At 42.7% G+C, this 15,232-nt stretch overlaps 1 protein-coding gene across 2 annotated transcripts in view; it reads right to left on the bottom strand.

The window, feature by feature from the left end:
- ehbp1 (EH domain binding protein 1) overlaps nt 1-15,232 on the bottom strand; it is a 131,376-nt gene that overhangs the window by 98,131 nt on the left and 18,013 nt on the right. For both annotated transcript variants that reach the window (XM_079758726.1, XM_079758727.1), the window contains exon 5: nt 9,352-9,405. In XM_079758726.1, the coding sequence (XP_079614852.1) occupies nt 9,352-9,405 (54 nt within the window). The remainder of the gene's footprint in view (nt 1-9,351; nt 9,406-15,232) is intronic.

The raw sequence follows: 15,232 nt of genomic DNA, 5'->3' as shown, positions 1-15,232 counted from the left end.
ATTGATTTGTAACTGTTAAAAGTCAGAGGTGTCCCATTATTGAAACATTCTCCAGACCATGGAACGTTATTGATGTCGTACACTTGGGACTTACAGCTCTGTGCCATCGGACAGAGCTTGTGTAAGTGCTCTCATTGAAAATAATTGTTTTGATTTTCAAACCCCACTTTTTTTTCTTTTCTTTTTTAAACACACGGTCCGCGAACAGTGTGTCCAGTGTACACCCCACTTAACCCATTTGTGCCGGCTGCTGCGCGGCGCAACATTGTATCTAGTAGATACAATGTTGCGCCGCGCAGCAGCCGGCACAAATAATGCACGGGATAGTCCTATGGGTTGCAACTGCAGACAAAACCTGTGTTTAAGGTGAACAGCAACAGCATGCTTAATGGGTGAAATGAATCTAACACATAATCCAATGTGTGCCATAAATGGTTATTTGCATGCATACAAAAAATCTAAATCAGACTTTGATAGAGTAACTCGTAGACAAATGCCCAAGTTTAGCAGCTAGACCGTAGATCATATCTATTATCTATTCAACAATCTGTATGTATATTTTTTCTCTCCAGGGAGACCAAAAAGGCAGCCATAGAGGTCTTCCTCTGCTCCCGGGTTCAACAGAGGACTACCTCTGCTCCCGGGTTCAACAGAGGTCCTCCCCTGCTCCCGGGTTCAACAGAGGTATACCTCTGCTCCCGGGTTCAACAGAGGTCCTCCTCTGCTCCCATGTTCAACAGAGGTCTACCTCTGCTCCCGGGTTCAACAGAGGACCACCTCTGCTCCCGGGTTCAACAGAGGTCTACCTCTGCTCCCCGGTTCAACAGAGGTCTACCTCTGCTCCCCGGTTCAACAGAGGTCTACCTCTGCTCCCGGGTTCAACAGAGGTCTTCCTCTGCTCCCGGGTTCAACAGAGGACCACCTCTGCTCCCGGGTTCAACAGAGGTCTACCTCTGCTCCTGGGTTCAAGACAATCCAAAGTCTCTGTTGTCTGAGGGTTATTGTTGAACAGATATCTGACGGGCCATGATAGGGCTTTAATCCAGAGCAAAGCTGATTTGTTTAAGAGGAGGAGAGGTGAGGAGGGGGACGAGAGACCAAGAGAGAGGGAGGAGGGGTTTAAAGATGGCCCACGACAAGAAACAATCAGCCCTAGTGAGTGTCTCTCCCCCTCTCTCTCTAGGGTCGCTCCATGACAAAGGTGTGCTCTCGCCCCACACTCAGTGACACATTTGTGGAGACAAAGAGCATTAGCAGGCTGATGCTTTGCCTCAGTAACTCTGATTGTGGCCAACTAAAAGGGAATCTCATATGGATTTGAGAAAAAGACACAGAGAGAGAGCAAGCGAGAGGGGGGAGACAGTGAGAGATTAGAATAAGAGAAACAATGAAGACCTTCCACCAAAAGGGAATTGGCTTAGGGATTGGATAAGGAGAGTGTGTGTGTGTTCTTTGAAATGCTTTGTCAACAACAACAAAAGGACTTTTTTTTATGATTTTCTTCCCAAACAGACGAAAACACTCACACAAGCTGTCAATCACATCAAGTGTCGGTTCTTCACTTAGTATCACTACTGTTAAAACTCATATATATTACTACAGTACAGTATAGTATATGTTGCATCGATACATTCACTATATACCTCAATTTCCTTATCATTATACGCGGTGGCAGAATGATATTTTCCTCAGTATCACGAGTTCCAGATCAAAGCTCACAGAGATGGTGTATTCCTGCTGTTGACGTGCATTGACGTTCTCTGTTGCTCCACAAAGCCAAGGATCAAGCTGACAAAGTCGTGTCCTTCTCCGCAGTAACACGGACACAGAGCACCTCTCTCTCCCCCAGTCTGTCCAAAGACCTGTCTGGGGGTGACGCCAGCACCCAGGGCCATGTGTGTTCGCCGCCTTTCTGTTACGACCTGTACATCTATGGAAATATGAGCATTCGTAGCACTAGAGCTTTTTGAGGTGTTATTTTGGATTGAAACCCAGGGAGAAAAAGATAGGGGGAAGCCCATGTGTATTTTTTTCATGCATTCTTTTTTTACTCTGCAATTAACTTTAGAAGATGAGACAAAAAATACCATTATAATAAAAACACCCAACAGACAGACAGAGACAGAGAAAGAGAAAGATAGAGACAGAGAGAGACAGAGTGGCTTAGTATATTGGCATTGGAGCAGGACGCCAGAACTCTATTCAGCGTCACTGAGCAGAACAATCACCTCTGTGCATAGCAGTGTGTCACCGTTGATCTGGAGAACATCCCTGAGCGCTCATGTGGTGTTTGTGTCAGGATGATGTCACAACAGTTAGGGTGCACCTAAGTAGGCTTTAACTAGAAACCAGTCTCCCTCTCTCACACACACACACACACACACACACACACACACACACACACACACACACACACACGCACACACACACACACGGTCAGGCTTGTGTGTAAACAGGAGGATTTGGTAGGCTGGTATTGTCTCCATCGCGGGCAGCCATCTTAAGACGCCGCCAGGAAAAATAAGTACCTGAGCGATTGAGATAGCGACTGATCCCTTGTTGGCCAATGACGATCTGCTCACACCCATACCTTTTCCCTCGCCAACCTTTCCTTGACACTGACGGGTAGGGTATAGGGTGTGGCACGCAGGAGTCAGGGTTGAAGGTCGGGGCAGGGGAAAGAAGCCGGTTGATATGGAAACGCTAACAGTGCTAGAAACACACAGTATGGCAATCTGCCGCAGGTTGGGTTTGTGAGGGCTTGAATGTGGAACTACTGCTGCCAATTGCATGAATCGTGTACCCCTAATTACTTTCTTATGGACATTGTGCCAGCACATTGTTGGAGACTATTGTCCTTTGACTTTTGCATCTACTGTGCTCATTAGCCTTTATGTTTATATTTTCCCTGCAGCTACCTGCTGATCCTGCCCGTGTGGATTTTGCAGACTTTAAATATTGCTTGTTTTTGCAATTGTGAAAATCTACACCATTCCGAACCAGTTTGCAGAAAAGACAATACTTACTTAATACTTAGCAGCAAGACAGTTCAAAGCTAGATTGTTTTATTGGGGTATCTGCAACCACAAAATCAAAGATGCTCCTAATACCATTTCTATGTGGCTTGTATCAGCATTAGCTGGGGCTTCAGTTGCTCTGGATAAATGGGTGTTTATAAAAAAACTTTCAATAAATGAATGCGTGGAAGAGATCTTGACCAATCCCCTGTTGTACTGAGCATGTCTCGACAAACAAGCCAGACAAAGCCAACTTCCCACGCACCACACAGTGATTACACCTACAACAAGTCACATCCTAAATCTTAATCCTAGACAAGTCATGCATGCTGAAATATGGCTATCTCTGTGTACATCTAAACACAGCCTCACACAGGCACGGACCAAACGTCCACCCAAACAAAAGTACAGTTCAACAAGGAAGTACAAACAAACACCCCCCCCCCCCCCCCCACCAACACACAGACCCTCTCAGCTTGAGGTTCAGTGATGAGGCCACACAAGCAGGGATTAGGATAAAGCCCAGGTGACTCTGTGTTTTGATGTTTATTTTGGGGTCAAGCGTCGCACTGTGTGAAGACAGAAGGAAAAGAATCGCAGTGTTTTGGTGCCGTTTGGGATCCTCCATACTGTGTCTGCTGCTGCAAGCGCAGCGACATCTGTCAGGGTCTTGTGGGAAAAGGAGCCCTATGGGCTCGAGGGGTCTGGTACGGGACAGATCAAAGACAAGGTCAGAGCGCCTCCAGCACAACACCCACCCACACAAACACTAACGCAATACTAATATATCAGGGGAAAATTAGCAAGAGTGTTCAATAAAACTATCTCCATGCCAAGGACCAAGTGGAGAGGTAGAGGAAAGAGGGGAAACCCTGCTTGTATCTTCGTTTGACACAATAAAACAGTTGATATAAACGCTAAATCCCTAACTAAACGTGCATTACCTAAATTGATAACATCCATGTTCAGATGAAGTGCTTTTTAAATAGTGATGGCCTGGAGGGTGGGCCATAAGGCCAACACAACAGGGGTATCCTACCATGCCAGGCTTCTCCTGTTTCTCACTGCCTGTGCACCTTCTCAGATATATACTGTATAGTGTGTGTGTGTGTGTGTGTGTGTGTGTGTGGGTGTGTGTGTGTGTGGGTGTGTGTGTGTGTGTGTGTGGGTGGGGGGGGGAAATCACCAGCATCTGTTGCCTCTCTGGGCAATTCATTAGATTAAATTAATTTGGAATGCATGCGTTATCCCGTTGTTAGCCCGCCACACAGACACACACACATTCACAATCCGACTTCATCTGTATCTATATACTACTATAGAATAGTAATTAATTAGATATTTCAATTTACAATAACAATATACATTTTTTTGTATAATGTAGAAAAACATCTACTCACATCAAAACCCAAATTATCCTGACAGACAAGTGTTTTAGATTAGTCTGTTTAACAAACACAAATGCACACAAAGTATACTTTAACATTAAGTAAATGAGCTCCCTCAAACTACGGTTTATAATAGCAGAGGCCAAGGTGTACACACCCGTGCACACAAGCTCAAATAATCCTGATTTGCCAGCCCCTGTGCAGGCTGAACTTTCAGGATTTCATACTTCATACCAGCTTTTGTCACCTTTGCATGAATAGCCAGGGCTGTAATAAATGTATTTTTCTCTGAGGTGGCTATTTAGAGCTCACAGGTCACTGGCCTACGTAATGTGTTCCAGCAGGGGAACTAGTTATAAAATAAGAGATTATCTATGTGTGGTTCTAGGCGCGTGTGTGTGGTAGATGGCCTTAATGGTGTTGGAAGGGGTCCACAATTTAAAGGAACCCCAAACATCATAAAGAAACCTTCCAACTGTATGTATTGCAGTGCATTCAGCGCCATTAGAACCAATTAATAGCCATACGGCCACGTGTATGTCCTTACCTCAAACCGTGTAATAAATATATAAAATACATCTTTATTACAGCCTGCCCCCCAGCCATTACACACACACACACACTACACACACACACAGTCAGCACAAGCCAGTCAAATATAACCGTCCCATCTTTTGACCCCTCAATTTGCACACCGTTTTGATAATCAGCACCCATTTGAATGGGGGTGAAAGGCAGGGCTAGCATGCAATTTAGAGATACTACAGCGTGGCCATTTCTCCCCTTGCTCTATCTCTCCCTTTCTCCGCGTCTCTCTTTAGTCTTTGTGATTATGCGATTCGCCCTGCCACAGGAACAAATAGCGGAGACAGAGGCAGTGTTTGACACCGTCGTTTTCAATGACAAAATACAATCTGTCCGGGGCCCGGTAATTCAGCGGCAAGGGATTAGTGGCGGGCCGGGCCTCCAGATTAAGGAGCCAGGGACACAGCGAGTGCCGCCGCAGATCTGGAATTTCATCATCCTGGTCCCGCATGGCGCAGGCACAATGGCGTCTCCTTTAGGTTTCTCCTGTTCCGTCTGATGAGAGGTCAGGAGGACTCACCTCTCCTCCACCTCCTCCTTAGGTGGGGGCACCACCTCATTCAGGCTTTCATTCATCCCCAGCCTCTTCCTATATTAGCTCACATACCTGAGAGCAGGAGGAGGGCTGAGTCTGTGTCACAGAACACACACACACACACACACACACACACACACACACACACACACACACACACACACACACACACAGTCTAGGCTGCCCTCTAGTGGGCATTCAGCTGCAGTGTCCCATACACGGGAAAGGTTTTACAGAAATGATCATTTTATGGAGTTAAATTGCTAAAGTGGAGCCACTGTACACCTTTCCTTTGACTTTATACTGACACAAATTATCTTCATAAATCATAAACATCCATTATAATAAGTTTATTATAATTCCATTTGTTCAATTACTCTGAAATCCAACAACATACTTGTAAGCAGATGTCAGTCTCAACATGGTTGTTATCAAGGGGAGTTTGTGTGCACGTTGCATGTGTGAATTCAAGCTTTCAGTTAAACAAAAATCCGAAAGCTATATGAAAGGTCCTGTACCTGGCCAGCCCCTGAGCAGCATGACTGTATGTGTCTGGTGTGTCTGTTGCTGTGTGTGAGGAGAATTGGCGAAGAACTACATCCATGTGCCTCATTCCTCAAGAACATAGAACTGACCGACAGAAAGACAGGTGGACAGACGGCCCTCCTTTCCCTTTCACATCTCTCCACCCCTTGCCTTAGCCCCTCTTTGTCCGGCCAGCGCTCATAGCTCACCCCCATCCCTCTCATTCTCAGATTGTGGAGGTGTAGAGTTGCCTCTTCCTCTCCTCCCCTCTTTTGCTCCCTCTCTCCATTCCAGCTGTCAGGAGCTCAGCTCGGCTTTGATCTCACAGTGATTAGTCAGGTATGTAGAGACACAGAAATAGCCCCTTTTGCACAAATGCCTTATATTTCCCCTGTTGTATTTTCTCTCTCCCATGCTTGGAACATCCTTAAGCAGTTGATCCTTGAAGAATGTCTGTCAAAGACCCAAAGGGAGAGGCCAAGTATGATATCACTCTGGCTATAATAGTTTGTTATAATTTCGCCACTTTTTCCTGTTACTTTTCAAGTTTGCCTCATGGTCATGAGGCCCCTCTGTGACTCCTGGCAAACCCTAAAATCAGACCCTATTTGATTCCCTATATGTGTTGGGGAGTTTTTCTCTCCTCAGATGCCCTTATGAAGAGATATAGACATAAGCTTGACTCAGAACATCCAAAGGGATGATTGAGCATCCGATATTGGCACCCGTTTAAAATGAAGCTGGAATGCTGAGAACTAGTATTGAACCGATCCCTCTACAAGAAGCGCTGACATTATGCTCAGTCACTGCAACAATTTATGTTTGTCCTGCATTTAACATAGTTCCTCTATCTTGACTCTCAAAAAACGTAGGCTGCACCATTTTAACGTCTTTCTAATCATTGTTTTACTGGGTTGTGTATAATAAGAAGAATATTCCTACTAATAATGTAACCAGGCTATCGCCAACTAGATTGACTGCTTCAAATAATAACACACCAGCCCAGCAGCTGTTCTAGTTTATGTGCCACACAGTAATAGGTCTAAATTACAGGAGCCAAAAGAATTAAAGAGGCAAAAATATTTGCAATCCCCCATGTCCATTGCCAGATCAAGTTTGTGATTCAATAAGTTGATTAATCTGTTCATGTTCTGGTTATGTAACGTTTTGTTCCTAGGATGCCAATGAAAGGCTGGAAAATTATAACTCAAATGAATCATATTATCAAATGGTACTGATAAGCTCCAATAATAGAGTGATAGTTTTTTTTAATAGGGTACGTGGGGTAGTACTAGGTTTATAGACCCAGTTATTAAGGAATTTGTGGAATGAATGGACAATAAAATTTCACTGTAAAAAGAAATGATGGTGATCAGAATGAGATTATCAAACATTACAAAGAAATGGCTGATGGGTATCGGCTTGAATAAAATAAATCAGTGCTCTTAATGCTTCTTAATTAGATTTCAGACATATAGATATAAAAGGTTCTCACTCTGTATGGAGTCATACAAGTAGAAATATATATATATATACACATGTAGGGTTAACTTTTTGCATGCACACACAAAACGTATCGTTTAAGCAATACTCAAAATTCATCATTTTGTGCACAAAAAGATAGTTTAAGATGGATTGATTTCTGAGAAACAATAATTTACCACTCAAATGCACTTTGAACATCATCCAATAAAAGTATGGTTCTTGCCTTTGCTCATCAATTTATTCATGTTTTACACCGCTACATGCCGTCTCTGCTTACAATACACATGAATGGGTTATTGTGTTTGTCCTTTATGGATATATCACCAGGAAGGGTTGTCAGTGCCTGTTCTGGGGCACGTTGGCAGCAGCAGCTATCAAAGGTTATGGCCAAACCAGCTTAACATTTGATTCCCGCAAATGTCGAGCCTCTACTATTGCTCCGTTTCTGAGAGGTGTGTTAGCTCTTGATATAATACAAAACCAGATTCACATGCTAATGACTTTTGTGTTATCGATTGAGTGACTGAAACTCTAGGATTAGCAACAAGCAAATCGATCAGGCACGAAAGCCCTCCATCTGCTTGATTTGGTTGGCCGCCCGGGCTAAATGTGCCATTGATGAGTGCTGCTGCTCCGAGTCAGCCCAAAAGTTGATTCTATTTTAGCTTTAAGCACCATTTTGAATGCCTGGAGAAAAACATTTAATGTTGAAGATGTTGAAATGCTGAAGTTACAACTGGATTTTCTTGAATAGGTTTTACATTTGTGCTTGATATAACTGGCTTGAGTGATGAATACTGCGTTAAGCAGTCCAAACCGCACATTCTGAGAGGTCAGTCCATCTCACACAAGCAACTGAAATACATTCCAGTGAGGACCTGAGTGTATAGGTGGGGCCAGCAGTGTACAGGCTTGGCTTTTGGACCCATTAACCTCTTAAGGTTACTGGGTTCCATCCCCCAGTTGGATTTAAACATTTGTCACCTCTCCACTGCAGTAGCTAGTGTGGGCAGAGCAGTCGGACTACTGGGATACACCCAGAAGGATGTCTTCAAAAGCAGTAAAACAATGCAATGTATTATTAGTATTATCATAATCATGTCTGCAGCCTAAACGTAGGCATCCTTCAGCAAAATTCCACACCCCAAAATGCCCTTATTTGCATGCATTTGCCTTGAAATGTAATGCAAGTCACTAGCCTAAATATAATAAACATATATACAATTATACAACCATATATAGTTTAAATGTGACATTCATAATACATGATTCCGACCCTTATCCCCTTATAAAATGTTCTTGACAGCTTTATTGAATGGCAGACATAAACATGCTGAAGGAAAGGCCAGCCTACAACCAAGAGAATAAAGGTCCGGTCTGTCTTTTGTGAGTGTGTGTGTACAAATATACTGCAGAAAATGTAGTTTTCACATGCATCCTTAAAATTGCAATTTGAAAACATCCAATCCGTTTTCCCCAAGCCAGTGTAGTATTGTTTGTTTCAAGGTGTTAATCAGCTCACTCCACTGCATCACTTGTTAAAACAACTTCTGTTTGTTTTGTAAACGGACACTTTGCCTTGTGCCAACAATCAGTGTGATAACACCCACTAGACAAGGCTTTGTAAATCAGAACCTGAAGCAGTATGCCTTGGGACTGCCAAACGGCCCAGCTGAACACATGCAGTACCTCAACATTCCTGCAGGGGGAGCCAGCTATACATTTATCGCAAAGATTTTGTGATGAATATGCAGTTAAATGTGTCAGTTTAATAGGCAGCATAATAATGCATAAAAGCCAATGACGCCATACTTACATTTTCTATGACAAAAGTCCATTCTTTGTCTTCAAACTCCTCTGCATGTGGGTCCTGTAAAAATCAGAGGAAATACAGTTAGGATTCATTGGCTTTTTCTGAAGGTTGAAAGGTACTCGTTTCCCCATCGAGGAATAATGCACAATTAGTTGCTCATGAGCTGTAAGCAGGGGCGGGGTAGGACCAAGGTGTGGCATCAAGGAAGAGGTGGCAGATATACCTGGATGCTATTTGTTTATCAACCACTCTTTATTCTTCTAATATTCCAGATAATATATATTCTCAAAAACCATAACAAAAGGAGGATAACTGGATATATTCCCCATCAGGGAAATATATAGATGAGTAAACTAGATTATTCCTGATTGTAACGATGCGATTTGAATAACAGAAGAGCCTTGTTGCCAGAGTAGGCTAGGCAAAGAGGTGGCTTTGACTTCTGCCTGGTCCTACACAACATGTTGTGACTTCCTGTGGGTCAGTATGCAGGTCTGGAAACTAGCAGCTGTCTGTTGGCTAAATTAATTCAAGGTATCCTTCTGTCGTGGGTCTTTATAAAAATATCTTTAACCAGGAAGGAAGGAGAGGAATGGTGTGTGAGGAAACCAGCCCAATGGGTGCACTGTACACTGAAGAAATGGAAAAGAGGCGAAAACACCATCAACATTAATTGGGAGCGCACACTCTATTTAGTAATCATTTAATTAATCACTGAGCTGGAACCAATAGAACCGAAAAACACAAGCAGACCGCAACAAGTCAACTGCTTGCATGAGATGATAAGTAATAGTGTGCTGTCCCTTTGAAATTAAACATAGCATTTGAAAAATTAAATACTGTATAACAAAAGTTCAAGTACTACTAGGAATATAGTAATTGTCCATAACAACAGACAACTCCCAGCCTTCAGATGTGATCCAAGGTGTAAAAGTGAGCAGCAGAGACCCCTTCCACTTGTTGCATGATACTGTACATGAGCTTTTTTCCAACAGGTGCTGAATTTCTTAATTAAAGTGTAACGTGACCAGTAGCAATGTCACAGAAAGTCATGCAGCTTTTTTGAATGTTGTTGAAGACATTGATATTCTGATGAAATAGAGTTAGCTCTTGAGACATTCCTCAAGTTATTCAATACATATGAGATTGTCTTTTTGTAGCACATTGTATCTCAGGCCTTGATTACATTTCACAGATGGTGCGTTTTCACCTGACACTTCCAACTCTGTGGCCAGATATGTGATCTTTTGTTTCCTCCACTCGTATATATATTAATAGATAATATATCGTACTACTATAATAGCAGGCCTTTCGCACCAGTTATTCAAGTTACTCATGTGCGCATGTGCCAAGCAGCCTGCAGCTCATACACTAACAGCACGCGCAAACGCAAACATACACCGAAGCGCACACATACACACCGCACGAACATACATGTAAACAAACACACACACAAACACACACACGTCAAGACAAAGGCAGCGACACACTCGCCGAGCTAAGACATTATGTTTTTAAACATAACGGCTCTGCCATCAACACACGCGCAGGTAGGAACACACACCCACACACCGCAGCGACACTCGCCCAGGTAAGACATTATGTTTTTAAACATAATGACTCCGCCATCGACAAACGCACAGGTAAGAACACACAGGCACGCGCACACACCGCAGCGACACTCCCCCTTGAACATGACAGCTCCGCCATCCAATGACGGATTACCGCATGGGCAAAGTGGGCACATGTCCAGGGCCCTGGCCAATGGGGGGGCCCTTGAGAGATAGATAGATAGATAGAGATATATATATATATATATATATATATATATATATATATATATATATATATATATATATATATATATATATATATATATATATATATATATATATATATATATATATTTATTTATTTTTTTGTTCCATTAAAAGAAATTCTAATGGCAAAGACTTTGGTCATAAAAGGACTTGAATGTTTTTGATTTGCAAAATAAATACATCACATTTAAAAAATAAATAACGTGACGTCAATGTCGTAGTGCTTGGTCAACGGTCAATTTCACAGTGAAAATGGAGAAACATGTGCTAAGCGGGTCTGCATAGCGTAAACGAAAGAAAGAAAAATACACTAAAGATACTGCCCTGGTACAACAAATACTCAATTTTTTAACTCGTTAAAGGAAGTCATTAGGTGCTTTTAAAGTCATGATATTAACCTGACAGATTCCATGTTCTGCTGTTAAGACTAACCCCACTATGCTAGTGCGTGTATTTGCGTGTTGGTAGGGGTCCATGGCTGGTTTGTGTCCAGGGCCCGTGGTCATGTTAATCCGTCCTTGCCGCCATCGACACACGCGCAGGTTAGAACACACACACGCGCACTAGGGGTGCAACGGATCACAAAACTCACGGTTCGGATCGTGTCACGGTTTTTGAGTCACGGGTCGGATCATTTTCGGATCAACAACAACAAAAAAGATAACGAGACAAATGTGACTTAAAATCTTTTTAAATCTTCAAATGTGTAAAAACAAAATAAAGTAAAAAATTAGGTAATAATCCTGCTTTCTTTAAGCATAGTAAATATTTTAAAAAAAATTGCTTGTGTCCACATAAAATAAAAACTTGTAAAAAATAATTTAAACAAAATAAAGTGCAATCTGAGGCATTATTCCTTCTTTTTCTAATACAGTTTCTGTTGTGTTTTATTTGGCATTTTGTAAATCCATTGATTTCTGTTGGAAGACTCATTGCTCGTTGACCGGAAACAGAAAGGGGGGCTGGTTGTAGTCTTTTCGCTCGGTTCTAGCCCTACTGCTGATACGGAAAACCGAGCGAAAAGACTACAACCAAACACCAACAGCCCATTTCCGGTTCCGGTCCGTTTAACGTTTCAATGGGATTTACGAAACGCCAAATAAAAGACGACAGAAACTGTATTTCGCTACGATACTTGATTAGGAACATCAACGAACACCACTAACCACTCGGTGAGTTGCACATTTCTTAAAACAAACGTTTAGGGTTGTTTTCAGGTTTGTGAATGCCCAAAGCCAGCCATTCTGAAGCAGGAGGGGTGAATCGAAATGAGCCAAATACCTGAGACAGGACCAATAGTCAACATTTCGGTGTGTCAACCACTATATTTCATCCTAGAAAAACCAGAAAGGGGGCTCAATGTGCTAAATACCGGAATGTCCGGTATTTATAATGGTATTTCGGTATTTATAAACATGCGCTGATCACATAAACGCACAACTTTTTTTCTTTCTTTTTTTATCAGCCGATCTGCGGATCACTTGCGTCCCAAACCATGAGGGTTGATCCGTACGGATCATGGGTAACCCGTGAACCATTGCACCACTAACGCATACACACAGCAGCGACATTCGCCCAGGTAAGACGTTATGTTTTTAAACATAACTGCTCCGCCATCGACACACGCACCCAGGTAAGAACACACACGCACACACCGCAGCGACACTCGCCCAGGTAAGACGTTATGTTTTTAAACATAACTGCTCCGCCATCGACACACGCACCCAGGTAAGAACACACACTCACACACTGCAGCGACACACTCGCCCAGGTAAGATGTCAAACTCTCCCTGGTAACACGTTCTGTCGACTGTAGAAATTGCGTTAAAAGTAGGGAAGAGACAATTTCTCACCTCGAAAAACAACAGCGGGTCGTTAATTTTGTCATATTAAAACCGTTAAATTGAAACATCACACCGACCGGCATATCAACACATAAGTCACGTGATTTTAAAGAGACAGTGTCCCTATAACAGAGAACGAAAACATGTCAATAACACATTATGGTTAATTATGTCTATAGAGTCCACCACAAGACTACACTTTGTTGCTCAAATATAATGTTACTGTCCTCCTTGAGCCTCCCGAAATGTCTTTACACTTTGTTGCTCAAACTTAAAAGGGGACATATTATGAAAACAACACTTTTCCTGGGATTTGGGGTGTTGTTTTGGGTCTCTGGTGCTCCCACACGCATACAAACTTTGAAAAAGTCTGTACATGATTTTTTGAGTGAGATATGCATTTCTGAAAGTACCCCGCCTACAGTTACCAAACGAGCGAGTCAGTTTCGGCGCCCCCTCCTACGTAGGAAGGGGGCACAGTTGAATATTACCTCCCACTTCCCTCCAATCAGAGCATAGCTAAGATTTTGTGGACCAGCGGACGAGCAACTCGGGCAGGGGGAAGTCGGCGGCAGCTCAGCTCCGGGAGTACAATCCCTTTCTCTCCCCCTGCCGGAGCTTCGGCGGCAGGCAGGAAAAGGAGACATGGAGGAGAAAGGGATTGTACTCCCGGAGCTGAGCTGCCGGACTGCCACCGAGCTACCCCCGTCAGAATTTTCAGCTCCCGGAGGACACCAGCCGCAGCAGCTGGAAAGCTCCAGCGGTGCCGCCGAAGCTTCAGCGGCAGCGCCGGCGCGGGGAGCTCGGCGGCAGTACAAGTACAATCCATTTCTCCTCCATTTCGCGGTTCATGGACTTCAGAGAGTCAGGGCAGGGCTCCAGACTAACTTTATGCGTTGGTTGCACTGGTGCGCAATACGTTTTTTTTTTTTTTGGTGCACCAGCACAAAATTTAGGTGCATCAAATTTTTCATTGCGTCGCCTTTTTATCGCTCTCCATAACTTTCATATAATGTGAATGATTTTTGAACAAGAAAAATGGTGCGTTCCAGGTAACCCGTAACCCGTCTTTTCACAACCTTCTACCCGTGGAAATGCCCTGGAACGGCAGACAAAACCGCAACTCACTACCCGTGAACTCGTACCAGACCGATTCACTCCCAGTTCCAGCTCGTAACTTACGAGCTAAAAAGTGTCCCTGGAACGCAGCATGAGGTGTAGAGAAATGCTTGTCTTTATTTGAAGCACAATTATATACAAAAACAAAGTGTCAAGTTTTTCACTGAGCTGAAATAGAACATTTCAAACTAAAAAATTAAGCAAAATAAAACATTTCCAAATAAAAGGGCTTGCGCGGGTAATTCAGACTCTCTGAATAACTACTCTCAGTAGTAGGGCAGGTTGGAACATTAGGCTTAGTTTTTTTGAATGAAAAAACATTCTATGTTTTTACCTCGCTTCATTTTCCCCCTCTTTTGTCGCATTTATCTTCTTTATCCGTTTCAGTTACTCTGGCGCTTAGGTCATTAGCAATTTTTTAAAAAAACACAAGCAGTGAACAGGACCAGAGCCAATCAGAGGCAAAGAACCGACCGAGCTCTTTCTCTTATTGGTTTAGACCACGATATGATCCTGCCATGAGTAGGGATGGGGATCATTAATATTCCATTTTCGATACTCCTTAACGATCTGAGTCTTTATCGACACCACTATTGATACTTTTCTATTAATTGGTGGAAAAACAAAGCGTTTTTAGTGATGAGGAAAATATATAGGAAATAAATAATTGCATTTTAAATTAAATATGTAATTCTTAATAAATATTGACATCAGTAGTATAAACTAAAATGATTAGTAACACTGTATTGTATTAGTAACACAGAAACATGAGTAATACAGTATTACTCATGTTTCTCACCAAAAACTCAATTTACCATTTCTTTATGTTACATTTGAAGGCATCATGATACTTTATTTACTTTTTAAGATAACTAGCTTGCATGCTGCTGATTACAACACAATTGGATTACTATTTTTAACTGACGGGACTAGCGACAATGTCTGTTTGTGCGATTACCACTCATAGTTTGAGTGGATGATTAAGACAGGCCCGTCTGTGGTGCGACAGGAGAAGGAGGAGACAGAGTCTTTTCAACTCAGAGACAGTCGAAGGTACTGTATTTGGTCTTTATTTGATGCACAATGTTAATGTGCTTAGCC

This window comes from Pollachius pollachius, assembly GCF_949987615.1.
Source record: "Pollachius pollachius genome assembly, chromosome: 2".
Classification (NCBI taxonomy): Eukaryota; Metazoa; Chordata; class Actinopteri; order Gadiformes; family Gadidae; genus Pollachius; species Pollachius pollachius.
Note: the sequence above shows the minus strand (reverse complement) of the source record. Positions and strands in the feature narration are given on the sequence as shown.